At 35.5% G+C, this 15,430-nt stretch overlaps 1 protein-coding gene across 1 annotated transcript in view; it reads left to right on the top strand.

Moving 5' to 3' along the window:
- The window catches only part of LOC150110163 (muscle calcium channel subunit alpha-1-like), a 1,246,847-nt gene that overhangs the window by 208,984 nt on the left and 1,022,433 nt on the right, over window positions 1-15,430 (top strand). Inside the window, exon 10 of the mRNA XM_090391329.1 lies at window positions 9,349-9,393. Within this exon, the coding sequence (XP_090247455.1) occupies window positions 9,349-9,393 (45 nt within the window). The remainder of the gene's footprint in view (window positions 1-9,348; window positions 9,394-15,430) is intronic.

Here is a 15,430-nt window from a genome sequence, read left to right as displayed (position 1 = left end):
TGTGCACTAACTGCTCCTTTGGATGTAATTCCTAGTATTATTTGTAATAACTGTACTGATGATGATGTCTTAAGATACTTAAGACGAAATATCTACATATTATTAAAATTTAATTACTGTGATATACATGTGAATTTTTAGTTATGAATACTCTAGTTTTCACTATATAATATTCTTATTCCTTCATGGGGAACTGACAGCATGGAAGAGCAACTTGCTAGGGAAAACTTCAATTGAAACAGGGTAAGCTACGTGCCAGAATCTCATTTTTAAAAAAGTGCATATGCGATAAACTCATTCCCATGAGTTTGCATGTTTGCTAAATCAAAGGAAGTTATAAAATCGCCAGGTGCTCATAAAATTTATCAAAAAGCTAGCCATTCCTTGCTGCTTAAACAGTTATGAGTTTCAAAACATGGATTGGCAATAAATATTATAAAAATAACAGAATTGGAAGCTGATCTCTCAAATACATTAAATCAAGACCTGCTACAATTGGTTATTAATATTTAAAAAAATGCAGACATTAAAGCATTTGAAGCAAGCAATGTAAATCTCCATAAAAAAATACATAACATTGTTAGAACGATCTAAGTAAAATATAACCAAATTACCGGCTGACAAACGAGTTGTAAACTTATCTGGCCATCTATTAACGGAAGATGAAATGAATATATTAGCGCAAGAGGTCATAAGTTTGCCATTTTGCCTAAATGTATTCCATATCTAGATTTTTTACACAACATTGAAAGGAACACCAACAAACCTTCAGACTTGAATATTCTACCATCAGAATTAAAAGCTTTGAACTCCTTAAAACTAAATAAAAACATAGTTATCACCAAAGCCGACAAGGGGAATACCACTGTGTCTTAGATATCAATTCATATGACCGGCAAATGAATCTACTGCCTCGAGATCAAAATACATACTCCCAGCTAGATTATGATCCTACAAAAAAAGACAACTCAAGAAACTCAATAAGTTACTGGATTGAAACAACATCCATAGATCAGGAAACCATCAAAAGATTCAGAACATACCATGCTAGACCTCCTAGAATATATGGCTCACCTAAATGACACAAAAACAACTGCACACTCAGACCTATTATGGATTTTATAAGCAGGCCTAATTACAAAATATCAAGATTTTTGTCTAACCTTCTCCGTCCTCTCATAGGCCACTCAGCTTCATCAATTAAAAATTTCACAGAATTTCACACAAAAATAAGACATTCAACTGTCAGAAACAGACATTCTAATAAGCTTTGACATTGTCTCTTTCTTCACTAATATTCCTCACAAGGAGACAATAGAATTGTTAACTCAAAAATTTCCATCCATATTGTGGAATTATTCAAATTTGCTATCACATCTGGATACTTCACATTGAAAGATGAAATTTATAAACAAGAGCAAGGAACAGCAATGGGCTCTCTCTTATCACCAAAACTTAGCCAACCTTTTTCTGGAACACCTAGAAAATAGCATTTTCACTCTTGAACCCAAACTAAAAATATGGCTATGATATGATGATGACGTCTTTGCAGTCTGGAGTCACTCTGAACAAGAAGTATACTAATTTCTAGATAAGATCAACAATCTTCATCCATGCATCAAATTCACACTAGAAAAAGAATCATCACAAGATATCTCTTTTCTTGATATACACATCCAACGAAAACAAGATGTTCCATTTCCGCTTCTGTCTATTGTACACCAACTTTTACAGGTCGTTATATCAACAATTTATTGGCTCACCATCCATCTCAAAAATGTGGCATCATAAAATCTTTGGTATCCAAAGCACACAACTTTTGTTCCTCTGAAGAATCTTTAAAACAAGAATTGGAAATTATTAAAGATACAGCGTTATTAAATGGATACAATTCAAAAACAACTCAAAAAATCATCAGCCACTTGCCTACACATCAACTCAGACAAGAAGAAGCCCGTAGAACTCCTATACCATTTATAGAAGGCATCTCGGAACATCTGTCAAAAATTATGAAGAAATACAAACTTGCTGCTATAAACTAATTAACCAGATCCACAGTTTGCTAGCTTCTCCAAAAGACAAACTCTCATCTATGATGCTACCTGGCATATACAAAGTTCCATGTTCTTGTAAGATGTCTTACTATGGACAAACAGGAAGATCTATAAGTAAATGCATCTCTGAACATCAAGACCACATCTCTCTTATCAAATTGCACAAATCTGGCCTTGCACAACATGGAGTTGAAAACCCTAACCATAGGATCCAATGGAAAAACACCAAGCTGAACAGTAATGACTGCTCATAAACTTACATAAACACTCATGTTTATATAAGGATAGTGCCGAAGCCTTACGTCACAGACCCAATCTGAACAGTAATGACTGTCTCACTATCCATAAAGTCTGGGAAATCATTATCCTCAATTGTATAAAATAAATTTATGCGATATATTTCAATTAAATTTTAATTAAGCCAAATTAATTTTTTTTTTGGGGGGGGGTTCTCAAACATGCTACTGTATGCATAGAGGGATTCCAATGTAAGCATGTGGCTAACTGTTCCTTTGAATGTAATTCCTAGTTTGTTTGTAATAACTGTACTGATGATGTCTTAAGATGAAATATCTACATATTATTAAAATTTAATTACTGCAGTATGTGTGAATTTTTAGTTATAAATATTTAAATTGTCTTTACTTCAGTGAATGGGATGTACATGATCATTTGAGTGAAGATGAACAGTGTGTAAAATAAATGTTAGCACTAGAACATCAAAAACATGTTTTTACTAAAATTGCTTATAGAAATAGTTTCCATTTACATGGTTCAATATTCGATAATCAGTTAATGTATACTCGAGACATTGCCACTTGTGCTGGAGGGTGGCAGTTGGTAAGCACGTACAAATATTATAATCAGAAAAAAAAAATCGTGAATGAAAAGGACCAATGTGAACAATGCTGTGTTAATGAACCAGTTAAAATAAAATGCTACGTGCAAAGAAAATTTTTTTTTTATGTGGCTAAAGTAAATTATTCTTGACCAGAAATACTTGCTATAATTCTCTATTCAAGCATTGGGCAAAGAATTTCTGCATGAAGCATCTTTGTGACTTGGCTGTTTGTATGTGGAGGCTTTGGCTTTACATCAAATTGCCTTAATATACAAACTTCTATATACAAGTAGCCTAGTGGACTTAATGTACAATAATCTATTGTTTGCTTATATTTTGGTAAAGAATAAATCTGTAACTGACATGCAAAATAATAATATAGTAATATATCATTTTTCTAGTTGCATATGGGATGTATGAATTCTCTACTGATTTATCTCAATATCTTCATGGGTCTGGCTCCCATAGCAAAACCTCAATAAAGATTGAAATTGGACTTTATGGTGACTCCTCCCATAATTCATGGTGGCATTCAGCATTCATGTCTAATAGGGTGAGCTTGTATTATGGGGTACTGAGGCAATTTGTTGGGAAATCAACAGCCTCTATATATACATTAACCTAGTCAGCCTCTATATATACATTAACCTATACATTAACCTACTACACACACACACACTATGTATGGAAAGGCTAAGATATTAATTATTCATGATAGTGCTTCATAGTATAAAAAAATACCAAGAGAGGAAGTTTATCAAACTTGAAAGTTTATTCTTCTTGGTTATATTATGAATTAAAGATGCCAAGAAATTATAATCTTGGTTTCATCCTTTATCCAAGTGTAAGCAAAGTTTGTGCATGAAGTAACTGCTGGCCTGGTTGGCCGAGTGGTTAGTGTATCTGCTCTCCAGCCAAAAGGCTGCAGGTCTGAATCCAATCGTGGGCATGGACGATTGTGATGGTCTGTGAAAATACTAGTGGTGTGCTGTAGCTGCCGTTGGTATAGATTAGGGATGCACAGACCGTGGGCTGCACGTGGCCCTCCATTTTGCTGGCAGCCCACCTCACAGTGTATTATTTTAACTTTAACAAGTTACATGATAGGTAATTTTTAAAAATGGTACATGTGCAAAGCAAAGTAGCTGTGACGTCACGATTACCTGTCTACTTACGATAATTGATTAATAATAATGTTAACAAATTTTATAATTCGTCTATTTGTCATATGAGTATTTTGTTTTCGTAGGTGTGGTTGCTACAATTAATTATCACCCCTAGGAAACGGCAAAAAATAAATTCTACAATGGATAAAGCAGGGCCAAGTACGAAACGCAAACTACAGGATGAAAAACAGCAGTTTCAGGATAGCTGGACCGAAAAATATGGTTTTGTGCAGTTGTTTAATAATATCATGTGCTTGATTTGCAAAGGTGCTGTAGCCATACCAAAAGAATACAATATAAGGAGACACTATGAAAGTCTGCATTCTACATTTTCAAATCTACTCGAAGAACTACGTAAACAAAAGATTTCGTTTTTGAAACGAGAATTGACAGGTCAGCAAGTAATGTTTACAAAACCTATTCAAGATTCAGAAATCGCAACAGAAATAAGTTTTGAAATATTTTGCCTTATAGCAAAAAGGTGCCGACCATTCACAGACGGAGATTTTGTTAAAGATTGCCTTGAGATAGCTGCTAAAAAAATTTGTCCTGAATCAGCCAAAAATGTTGAGAAAATTCAGTTAAACAGGATGACTGTGCAAAGAAGAATTACTGCAATGTCGGAAAATGTAAAGGACCAATTAACATCTTATTCAAAGAAATTTGCCTATTTTTCATTAGCTATTAATGAATCAACTGACATTACTTCCACAGCCCAGTTGTTAATATCTGCACGTGGAATAACGCAAGAGTTTGAGGTAAGTGAGGAGCTGATTGGAACGAGTTCATTGTCAGATCAAATGAAAGGTAATGACATGTTCACTGGGCTTTTGGAACAGTGTTCCAAAATTGATTTAGATCTGACAAAATTATCAGGTATCACAACTGACGGAGTTCCTTCCATGATAGGAGCTAATTCTGGATTGGTAACATTATTGAAAACAGCATTTTGGAAGGCACGATGATGAGTTGATACAATTCCACTGTATAATCCACCAGGAAAGCTTGTGCCCTAAGAAACTTGGATTTGAACATGTCATGAAAGTTGTGGTTTCAACGATTAATTTTATAAAATCCCGTGGCCTTAATCACCGACGATTTAAAAAGTTTCTTGAAGACATTGAAAGTGAATATGGTGACTTAATTTTTTACACAGAAGTGAGGTGGCTAAGTCGTACACACATTGGAGTGGTTCCTAAATTTAATTGATGAAATTGAAATCTTCATGACTGAAAAAAACAATAAACGTCCCTGACATAAAAAATCCGGATTGGTTATGTGACTTAGCCTTTCTGGTTGCCATTAATCATTTAAATACGTTAATATATGTGACTTCAGGGTTACTCAACTTAAAGATCAATTGGTTACTCAACTTTACAGCCACATTTTGTCTTTTCAGTGCAAGTTAAATCTATTTCAAATCCAACTGAAGTCAGGGAATTATATCCATTTTCCTAATTATAAGAAAGTTTCTGAAAAGTTCAATGTCAACTTCAAAACTGTGTATGTGGAAAAGATTGATAACTTGATATCAGCCTTCAAGGATTGGTTTTCTGATTTTGAAAAGAGTAAAACCGTTGATTTATTTAGCAATCCTTTTGCCATTTTGCCCGAAAATGCACCTGAATCAACACAGCTTGAACTCATCGACATTCAAAACGATGAGAACCTGCGAAATAAATTTAACGAAGGCAATTTATTAAACTTCTATCGTTGTGTCAATAAAAACAATTATAAATGGTTGCTAGATAATGCATTAAAATGTGCAAACCTCTTTGGCTCAACATATATTTGTGAACAAACTTTTTCAGTCATGAATATTAACAAATCAAAAAATAGGAACCGCTTGACTGATGAAAATTTAGAATCAATTTTGTGGTTGGCTACTACAAAACTGGAACCAAAAATCAAAACAATTGTCAAATCAATGCAATGTCATGCATCAAATGAAATTCACTTACTTTTTATAACCTTTTTTGTAACAATTATGATAGGTAGAAATAAAATAAACAATATATGGCAGATAACTTTCAAGTTTTTTTTTTGGCTCTCATAAGTAACAGTGGAACTATGCGGCTCTCGGCCTTAACAAGTTTGTGCATCCCTGGTGTAGATGATGATTGTAGTTGGGGTTTGTGGGAGTTGATGGATTGTGAGTGGTGGAGACATAGGGTTGTAGAGTAGGTGCCCCTCCCTCGATGAGTCTTTGAACTACCTAGAGGTGTCACATATTAATAATAATAATAATAATGAAACTTGGATAAAGGATGAACCCAAGAATATAATTTCTTGGTATCTTTCTTGGTGTAACAACTTTCAACATCTATCTCTAATCCAGAGTATTTTAGTAATGTGTTACACCTTTTGACTACTTGTATATGGAAATATGACTTCTGCATATTTCCAACTCTAGCATTAATATTATTGCTATTAATATATAGTCATTATTATTATTTATTTATTTTATTATTTTGATTATCGGATTTTGCAGTTCCTCATGAAACCTTCTTCAGTGGCATATACTGCTGTGATATTTTAATATAATTAATTTTTTATATATATATAATAATATATTTATAATAAATTAATATAGCAACTCTTCGGAGATTTAAGGCAACGATGCAAAAAAACCTGACATGCAGAGATAGAGAGATTATGATGCCATTGGAACAGGAAATTTCTTCCATGTCAACCTGATAATAATGAGTCTGTCGACTCCTTGGAGTTGCCCGAGATAATAATAATAATAACAACAACACCTGACTAGCTTATGGTCTCTGGAAAATGTGGAGTACAAGGACAGATTGAGAGAATGTAAGTTGCAGAGCCTTGTGCATAGGAGGAAGAGGAGGGGGGGGATATGATTGATACATATAAGCTAGTCAGGTGTTGTTATCGGGTTGACATGGAAGAGATTTTTCATAGAATGGGAGAGGGGGGGTAGAACAAGAGGCCATCCCTGGAAACTATAAGGAAGGCATGAGCAGTGGAATGAGAAGATTCTTTGCATGGAGAGTGGTTGGTGAGTGGAATGCATTGTCTGTGTGCACTGAGTGTATTGTGAATGTAGACACATTGAATCAGTTTAAAGCTCGGTTAGATGAGCATTATGTTCAATAGTGTGTACCTCCCACGATGAGTCTCTGATTTTATGGAAGTCAGATGTTAATTAATAATAATTAATATATAATGTAATTTCTTGGCATCCTGAATTCATACATTTATCAAACTTACTAATATTTTGCTGTTTTTTCTACCCAACATCTTCAGAGCACAGTTATAATTATAATCTCCCACACTGAACTAAATAATTCAAATTGTAACTGAAACAGAACTAATGTTCTTACATGATACCTTCTATGGGCTGGATAACCATAAAGTTAATTTGGAGAGATCATGCTATCAGGTGTCAAAATGACAGTCAGATCTTTGACAGATTAATGCAACTATACTTATTAAGTTTGAGAGAATGCTTTATAGCTGATGCTAATTCTAAAAATAGTCCCTTAGACCTATGTATTATCAATGTTTTCCTCCATCTAAACCTGTGTAAAAGAGTATCCAGAACCTGGTCTGCCAATCCAGCCTAACTTGCCATACAGATGATATGATTGTGAATGTAATTTTTGTATTCTTCAAGGTGGATGTTGACTGATCTGCTAGTCTGTCCAAAGCAGGCACAAGTAACTTTATACACTCCAGGATGTACAAGAGGATGAGGTTGATCTTTAGGAGATTGGATGAAGGTAGACAGATGAAGGAATAGTGGTATGGAGATAATCTTTGCAGAGAACTTTGGCCATTTTTTTAACGTATCCTTAAATATGGGATAAGAATAGTTTTGCTGTGATCCTGTGTATTGGTTGCAGGAGGGGAGGGAAGGTGCATGCAGTATTTTTTCTTTTTTATATGGGTTGTAACCATTGGCTAAAAAAGTGTTGTGAAGGTCTCCTGAGCTCAGTTTCAAGGGCTGTATCATTTTCGACAAATAGCCATGGCTCAGTAAGTATTTTGGGGGATGCCATACTGTTAGGGTGGAGGTATGAATGCTTATATAAATAACTTACTGAGCAAGTGGATTTTATACAATTGAAAGGATAATGAGCCATTAGGAAGTGATAGCATACTCAATGAGCCAGGGCTGTTTGTTCAAATGAATACAGGCCTTGAAACTGAGCTCAGAGGACCTTTACAACACCATTTTTAAAACAAATGGCTACATCCCAAGATAAAATACTGCATGCACTTCCATCTCTCTTGTAACCAACACACAGGATCACAGCAAAATCATTCCTGCCCCATATATTTAAGGGTACATCAAAAAAAAAAAAAAAAATAGCTGAAGTTCTCTGCAAATATGATCTCCATGCATCTTTCAAACATTTAATTCTGTTAGCTACCTTCATCCATTGTTGTAAAGATCAACATCATCCTCTTGCACATCCCAGAGTGTATAAAGTTCCTTGTGCTTGTGTTTGCAGCCTGTTAGCCTATTTTGGATGGACTGATAGATCAGTAAACTTCCACCGTGAAGAGCACAAAAATTACATCTGCAATCATCTGTATGGCAAGTCAGGTTTGGCAGACCATGTTCTGAATGCTCCTTCATGTAATATTAGATGGAGGCAAACATTGATATTACTTAGAAATTATTATACTATTTTTGGAATCAACATCAACTATGAAGCTATTTCCCAACCTCAACAAGTATGGTTGCATTAATTTACCAAAAGATCTGGGTGACTATCATTTTGAGACCTGATAGCCAAATTTCTTCAAATTAATTAAATGGTTATCTGGCCCATAGAGGGCACTCTATGGGCCAAATAACCATTATGTAATCACATTAGTTCTGTTTCAGTTATGATTTAAAATTGTTTTCCACAGTCATTTAGTTCAGTGATGTGTGCTTGTCACAGTTATATTTGCATTCTAAAGATGCTAGATAGAAAACAACCAAAATAATAGTGAGTTTAATAAATGTATATTTAACTCTCTTGGTAGTGTTTATACCATGAAGCGCTATTATGAATACACAAAAACTGCTACTTGCATGCTTGAATAATGGATTAAAAGATGAATATAATTTCCTATCAAGTATAATTAAAAATTGATGTTGGGAGGATTAAACTAAAACTAATTTTTGTTGGTATTGTTACCATTAGTTGGTGTCTAATATAATATATAGATTCTAACATGTATTGCATGACATGAACAAATTTGATTATTGCAATTTTATGAATTGTAGACTTAGATATTCATGAACTTTATTTTATTTTTATTACAGAGGACATTGAACCTGATGATAAAGAGGAAGATGATTCAAGGCATGGTACGTACAAATGAAATAACAAATATTTTGCATATATTTGTGATAAATGCTTCGTTCAAATTTCTTGGCCAGATATTTTGTTCAGTCATTGCTTTGCAGTACTGCTAATGATATGATCAAAGAAATTCATTGTCAGCTGTACTCATGTAAATTGTTATAACATGAAAATAAGCTCTTTCATAGTCAAGATTGCAATGCACATCAGGTGCTGAGATGAGAATGGATAATCTATACCCACAAATTAAGCAATGTATTAATTAAAGTAATTTATTCTAATGAAGCCAAAAATAATCCTAGGGAGTTCTTTCGATATGTAGCCAGCAAAAGAAAGAATGATTATGGAAGGATGACATTGATTGGAGGAAATGGCATAAAGACAGCTGTTGCAGAATGAGTGGTGGAGATACTTAATGAGCAGTTCATAAAGATCTTTCAATCTTGTGAATGTGACTTCATGGAGAGATTAGGAGCAGTTGATGATGGGGAGGAGAGACTGACTGTAAGTGAGCAAGAGGTGTTTGGGGAGTTGAGTAAACTAGATGTAAATAAGGCTGTTGGACTTGATAATATGTCACCGCGTATTCTGAAGGAATGTGCCAGAGAGTTGACACCTGCCTTGACATATTTTTTTAATACGAGTCTTGCACTTGGTCACGTTCCTAAAGAGTGGAAGGAGGGCAAGATTGTGCCACTTCATAAAGGAGGTGATCGAACTCAAGCAACAAACTATAGGCCTATCTGTGTGTCAGGTGTTGTGTTTAAGTTGTTGGAGAAGCTTGTGAGAACTAGGATCCAGAGTTGGGTTGACAACAATGGTATAATTTCTGATGGACAGCATGGATTTGCTAAAAGGAAGTCATGTTTTAGTAATCTACTTACTTATTACAATAAAGTGACTGCTTCCTTGGACAGAGCAGAAGGATACACAGTAATATACTTGGATTTTGCAAAAGCTTTTGATAGAGTATCTCATGATAAGTTGACAGTCAAACTAGAGCAGATGGGGTTGAATATTAGATTAGTGCATTGGATTGGAGACTGGCTATCTGATAGGTATCAACAAGTTGTGTATGGGGATGCAATATCCAGGAAAAGGAAAGTCACTAGTGGAGTGCCTCAGGGATCTGTTTTAGGGCCATTACTATTTAACTTGTATATTAATGATATTGGCGAAGATTTGGATGGAGATATTCAGTTGTTTGCAGATGATGCAAAGTTGGGACGAACCATAAAGAGTAGTGAAGATGTTCTGGCCTTGCAAGAAGACTTGAATAAATTGAGTGATTGGGCAAGCAAATGGGGATGTGAGTTCAATGTTGCAAAATGTAAGGTTTTAAAATTTGGAAAACAAAGATGGGATGCAGAATTTATGCTTGGTGAGAATATATTGTTGGAAGTAGAGGAAATAAGAGATCTGGGGGTTGATAGTGGATAAGGATCTAAAATTTAGGGGACACATCGCCAAAATTGTGAAGACAACACAAAGACTTCTGGGAATGATGCGGAGGACATTGACATGTAGAAGTAGAGAGATTCTTGTTCCATTGTATAAGGTTTTGATTAGGCCACACATGGACTATTGTGCCCAGATTTGGTCACCTGGTTTTCAGAAGGATGAAGAGATGTTGGAAAGGATCCAAAGGTGAATGACTAAGGTAGTTTCTGACCTCCGGAATGTCGAGTATGAGGAAAGATTGAGAAGATGTAATTTGCAGAGTCTAGTGGAGAGAAGGAAGAGGGGAGATATGATAGAGACCTACAAGTTGGTAAGGGGTTGTTATAGGATCAATAGTGGAGAAGTTCTACAGAGAATAGTGGGAGATCAGGGGAGAACCAGAGGTCATTCCTGGAAACTGTATAAAGAGGGTGTGAGTAGGGGAGTGAGAGGCAGGTTTTTTTCATGCAGAGTTGTGAGTGATTGGAATGTCTTGCCTGAGAGTGTAGTGTCTGCAAAGAGTTTGAATGTGTTTAAGACATGGTATGATGAGATGTGTGTGAGATAAAAGGACCTACTAGATGAGTCTTTGACTCCATGAGGTCTTGTTTAATAATCATTTAATAATAATATTCTGTGGAACTAAAGCAGATGTTTTTTGTGATCTCTGTTTATTCTTGTAGAGTAAATTTTATTCTAAGAGTTAAAGATTTTCAAGTGAATGAAATTCATGTATTTGAAATATTATGTACTCTATATCAAGAATGATTTGAGCTCAGGATTCAATCACATATATATTAAAGAAATATTCTAAGGAAACAGTCATTGACTTAGCTGTCTTGCTACTAGTATATTCCCTAGGATATAAGGTTAAAATAGAAGCATTGAAATAGCTTACATTCCTTTAGTATAGTTAAGATTTTGGAAAATTGGTAAGGCTTTTCTGCAAGGAATTTCATTGTTTCATTTCTTGTTACATTCAAATCCTATTTTGAATCTCTTCAAGAAGTATTTGAAATAGTCTGTTAAATTGAGAAGAATGGGGATAAAACAAGTAAGTCTAATGAACTTTGGGATTCACAGTTGGAAAGCTATGTATTCTGTTAGCAGTATTGAGTACAGCAGGAAAGAGGAATCTTGAGTTAATGGTTAACAGGGAGTTGCAGGTCAAGAGACACATTGCACAAATTCTGATAACTACCCATTGGTTTGCTTCAAATTATTGATGTTTAAGGTGTGGTTTAATGTGTAGAGCCTTGATCTCTATGCAAACAGAGACTGGTGCACAGAATTATTCATCTGAATTTCAAGGAGTTGTGAAAATTCTATTGGGATAATAATAATAATTGGGAAAAGCAATTATTATTATTATCCCAATAATAAAAGGTCATCTGGGAGGTCCTTTTATCACACACACAGCTTATCATACCGTGCCTTGAACACATTCAAACTCCATGCAGACACCACACTCTCAGACAAGGTTCTCACTCCCCCCCCCCAATCTCCCACTGTTTTCTGTAGAACTTCTCCAGCATTGATTCTATAACAACCCCTTACCAACTTGTAGGTCTCTATCGTATCTCCCCCCCTCTTCCCCCTGTCCACCAGACTCTGTAAATTACATCTCAATCTTTCCTCATACTCTACATTCCAGAGGTCAGAAACTACCTTAGTCGGTTGCTTTTGGACCCTTTCCTACATCTCTTCATCCTTCTGGAAACCCGGTGACCAAATCTGGGCACAGTAGTCCATTTGTGGCCTAATTAAAGCCTTATACAACGGAACAAGAATCTACCTACTTCTACACGTCAGTGTCCTCTGCATCATTCCCAGAAGCCTGTGTGTTGTCTTCACAATTTTGGCAATGTGTTCCCTAAATTTCAGATCCTTATCCACTATCACCCTCAGATCTCTTATTTCTTCCACCTCGAACAATATATCCTCACCAAGCATAAATTCTGCATCCCATCTTTGTTTTCCAAATTTTAAAACCTTACATTTTGCAACATTGAACTCGCATCACCATTTCTGTGCCCAATCACTCAATTTATTCAAATCTTCTTGTAAGGCCACAACATCTTCACTACACTTCATGGGTCATCCCAACTTTGCATCATCTCAAACAACTGAATATCTCCATCCAAATCTTCACCTATATCGTTAATATACCAGTTAAACAGTAATTGCCCCAGAACAGACCTAGGCACTCCACTAGTGACTTTCCGTTTCTTGGATATTGCTCTCCCATATACAACTTGTTGATACCTATCAGATAGCCAGTCTCCAATGCAATGCACTAATCTAATATCCAACCCCATCTGCTCTAGTTTGGCTATCAATTTATCATTAAGTACTCTACCAAAAGCCTTTGCGAAATACAAGTATATTACTGTGTATCCTTCTCCTCTGTCTAAGGAAGCAGTCACTTTATTGTAATAAGTAAGTAGATTACTAAAACATGACCTCCCTTTAGCAAATCCATGCTGTCCATCAAAGATAATATCATTGTTGTCAACCCAACTCTGGATCCTAGTTCTCACAAGCTTCTCCAACAACTTAACCACAACACCTGACACACAGATAGGCCTATAGTTTGATGTAGTTTTCCTCTGTGTCAAGTTTTCTTGACATAGAGGAAAGCCTTATTAACATCTAGTTTATAAGCCTTATTAACATCTAGTTTACTCAATTTCCCATACACCTTTTGCTCACTTACAGCCAGTCTCTCCTCCCCATCATCTATTGCTCTCATTCTCTCCATGAAGTCACATTCACAAGATTGAAAGCCCTTTATGAATTGCTCATTAAGTATCTGCAACAGCTGTCTTTATACCATTTTCTCCTATCAATGTCATCCTTCCATAATCATTTTTTCTTTTGCTGGCTACATATCGAAAGAACTCTTTAGGATTCTTTTTGGCTTCATTAGCTAACTGCTGTTCATACCTCTCTTTAGCTCCCCTCACCAACCAAGTCACCCTCTTTGCCTGGTCTTTGTAGACCTCATGGATTTGGTTATTTCCACTTCTCTTATGCTGCCTCCATAATGCCCTCTTTCTCTGTATCGCATGCTTAATCTCTTTATTCATCCATCTCACACCTACCTTATTTAACCTTTTCACCCTTGGAATACATTTAGACATTGCATCTACTAGATAGTTTTTGAAAATCCCAGCTAACTCCACATGCCATGCTACACCTGCAAACTGTCTCCTGAGCTGTTCGTAATCTCTTCATTATGTTCTTGTTTAATCCTTCTTACAAGTGTAAGCAAAGCTTTTGTGTGAAATATCTTCACAACTAGGCTATTTGTATATAGAGACTTATGACTTCACATCCAATTCTTTGGTATTCCATATTGCAAAACACACTTCCTTTCAGAAGTGTATAATACTATTCATTTATAGGAAGGGTCAGTGGGAGCCAGACCCAGAAGAGATATGGAGGTTGAATTAATTTCAGAAGTATATTTCCTCTATACAAGTAGTAAAAAGGTGTATCACTTTATTAAAATACTCTGGATCAGAGGTAGTTGTAAAAAGTTTTCCCACTCGGGTAGAAATTAAATTAAACTTGCCAAATTATTTTATTTTTGTTTAATCATTTATCTAAGTGTAAGCAAACAGTTTTTGTGTGAATACATATTCTTTCCAGAAGTTTCTGTTCTGGAATCTCCTTAACAAGGTGGAGAATGAAGAATTAGTCCATTTTTTAGTATTATCTATCCAGGTGATTCTAGGTCATCCACAGTATTTTTTTTTTTTTTTACTAAAAGTGAAGTTGTCAGTGCTATTTTAGGTAATAGCCATCTGATGGACCATCCATGTGAACTGGAGCTGTTTCCAACATATTTAATATTATTATCATTTGACCTCTATGGAGTCAAATGACTCATTGCAGTAGGTCTATACTCTGTTATGCCCAAAGATTAAGCCTTGCCTTGAACTCATTCACAGTTTCTGAACTCGCCACACTTTAAGGAAATGCATTTCACTCACCAATCTTTCAATGGAAAGAACCTGTTTCTCACTTCCCTGCTCACACCCTCCTGGTACATCTCTCATGGATGGACTCTAGTACTCACTCTACTCTATGAAATATCTTCTCGACATTAATCTGGTAACAACCCTGCACTAACTTATGTCTCAATCATATTACCTCTTCTTCTGTTCACAAGGCTCTGTAAGAAGCATTCCCTCAAACTGTCCTTATATCTGACATTACATTGACATGACACTTTTTTTAACAATATGTTAGCCTTTCATGATAAAGTTACAAAAACATTAGATGAGGGAAAAGCATATACTGCCATTTTCTTAGACTTAGCGAAGGCATTTGACAGGGTGCCACATGATAAGCTGATATTAAAGTTGCAGCACATGGGTCTGGATGTCAGATTAGTCAACTGGATTCAGGATTGGCTGTCCGATAGATATCAGAGAGTTGTGTATGGCGGGGCAATTTCAAGGAAGCAGATGGTTACAAGTGGGATACCACAGGGTTCAGTACTAGGACCTATTTAGTTTAACCTTTATATTAGTTATATTGTAAGGGGATATTCAGTTGTTTGCAGATGATGCGAAGCTGGGAAGGATTATTAGT

The sequence above is a fragment of the Typopeltis vanoorti genome, chromosome 1 (genome assembly GCF_054136105.1).
Source record: "Typopeltis vanoorti isolate ZY-2024b chromosome 1, IOZ_Tvanoo_1.0, whole genome shotgun sequence".
NCBI classification, from domain to species: Eukaryota; Metazoa; Arthropoda; class Arachnida; order Uropygi; family Thelyphonidae; genus Typopeltis; species Typopeltis vanoorti.
Note: the sequence above shows the minus strand (reverse complement) of the source record. Positions and strands in the feature narration are given on the sequence as shown.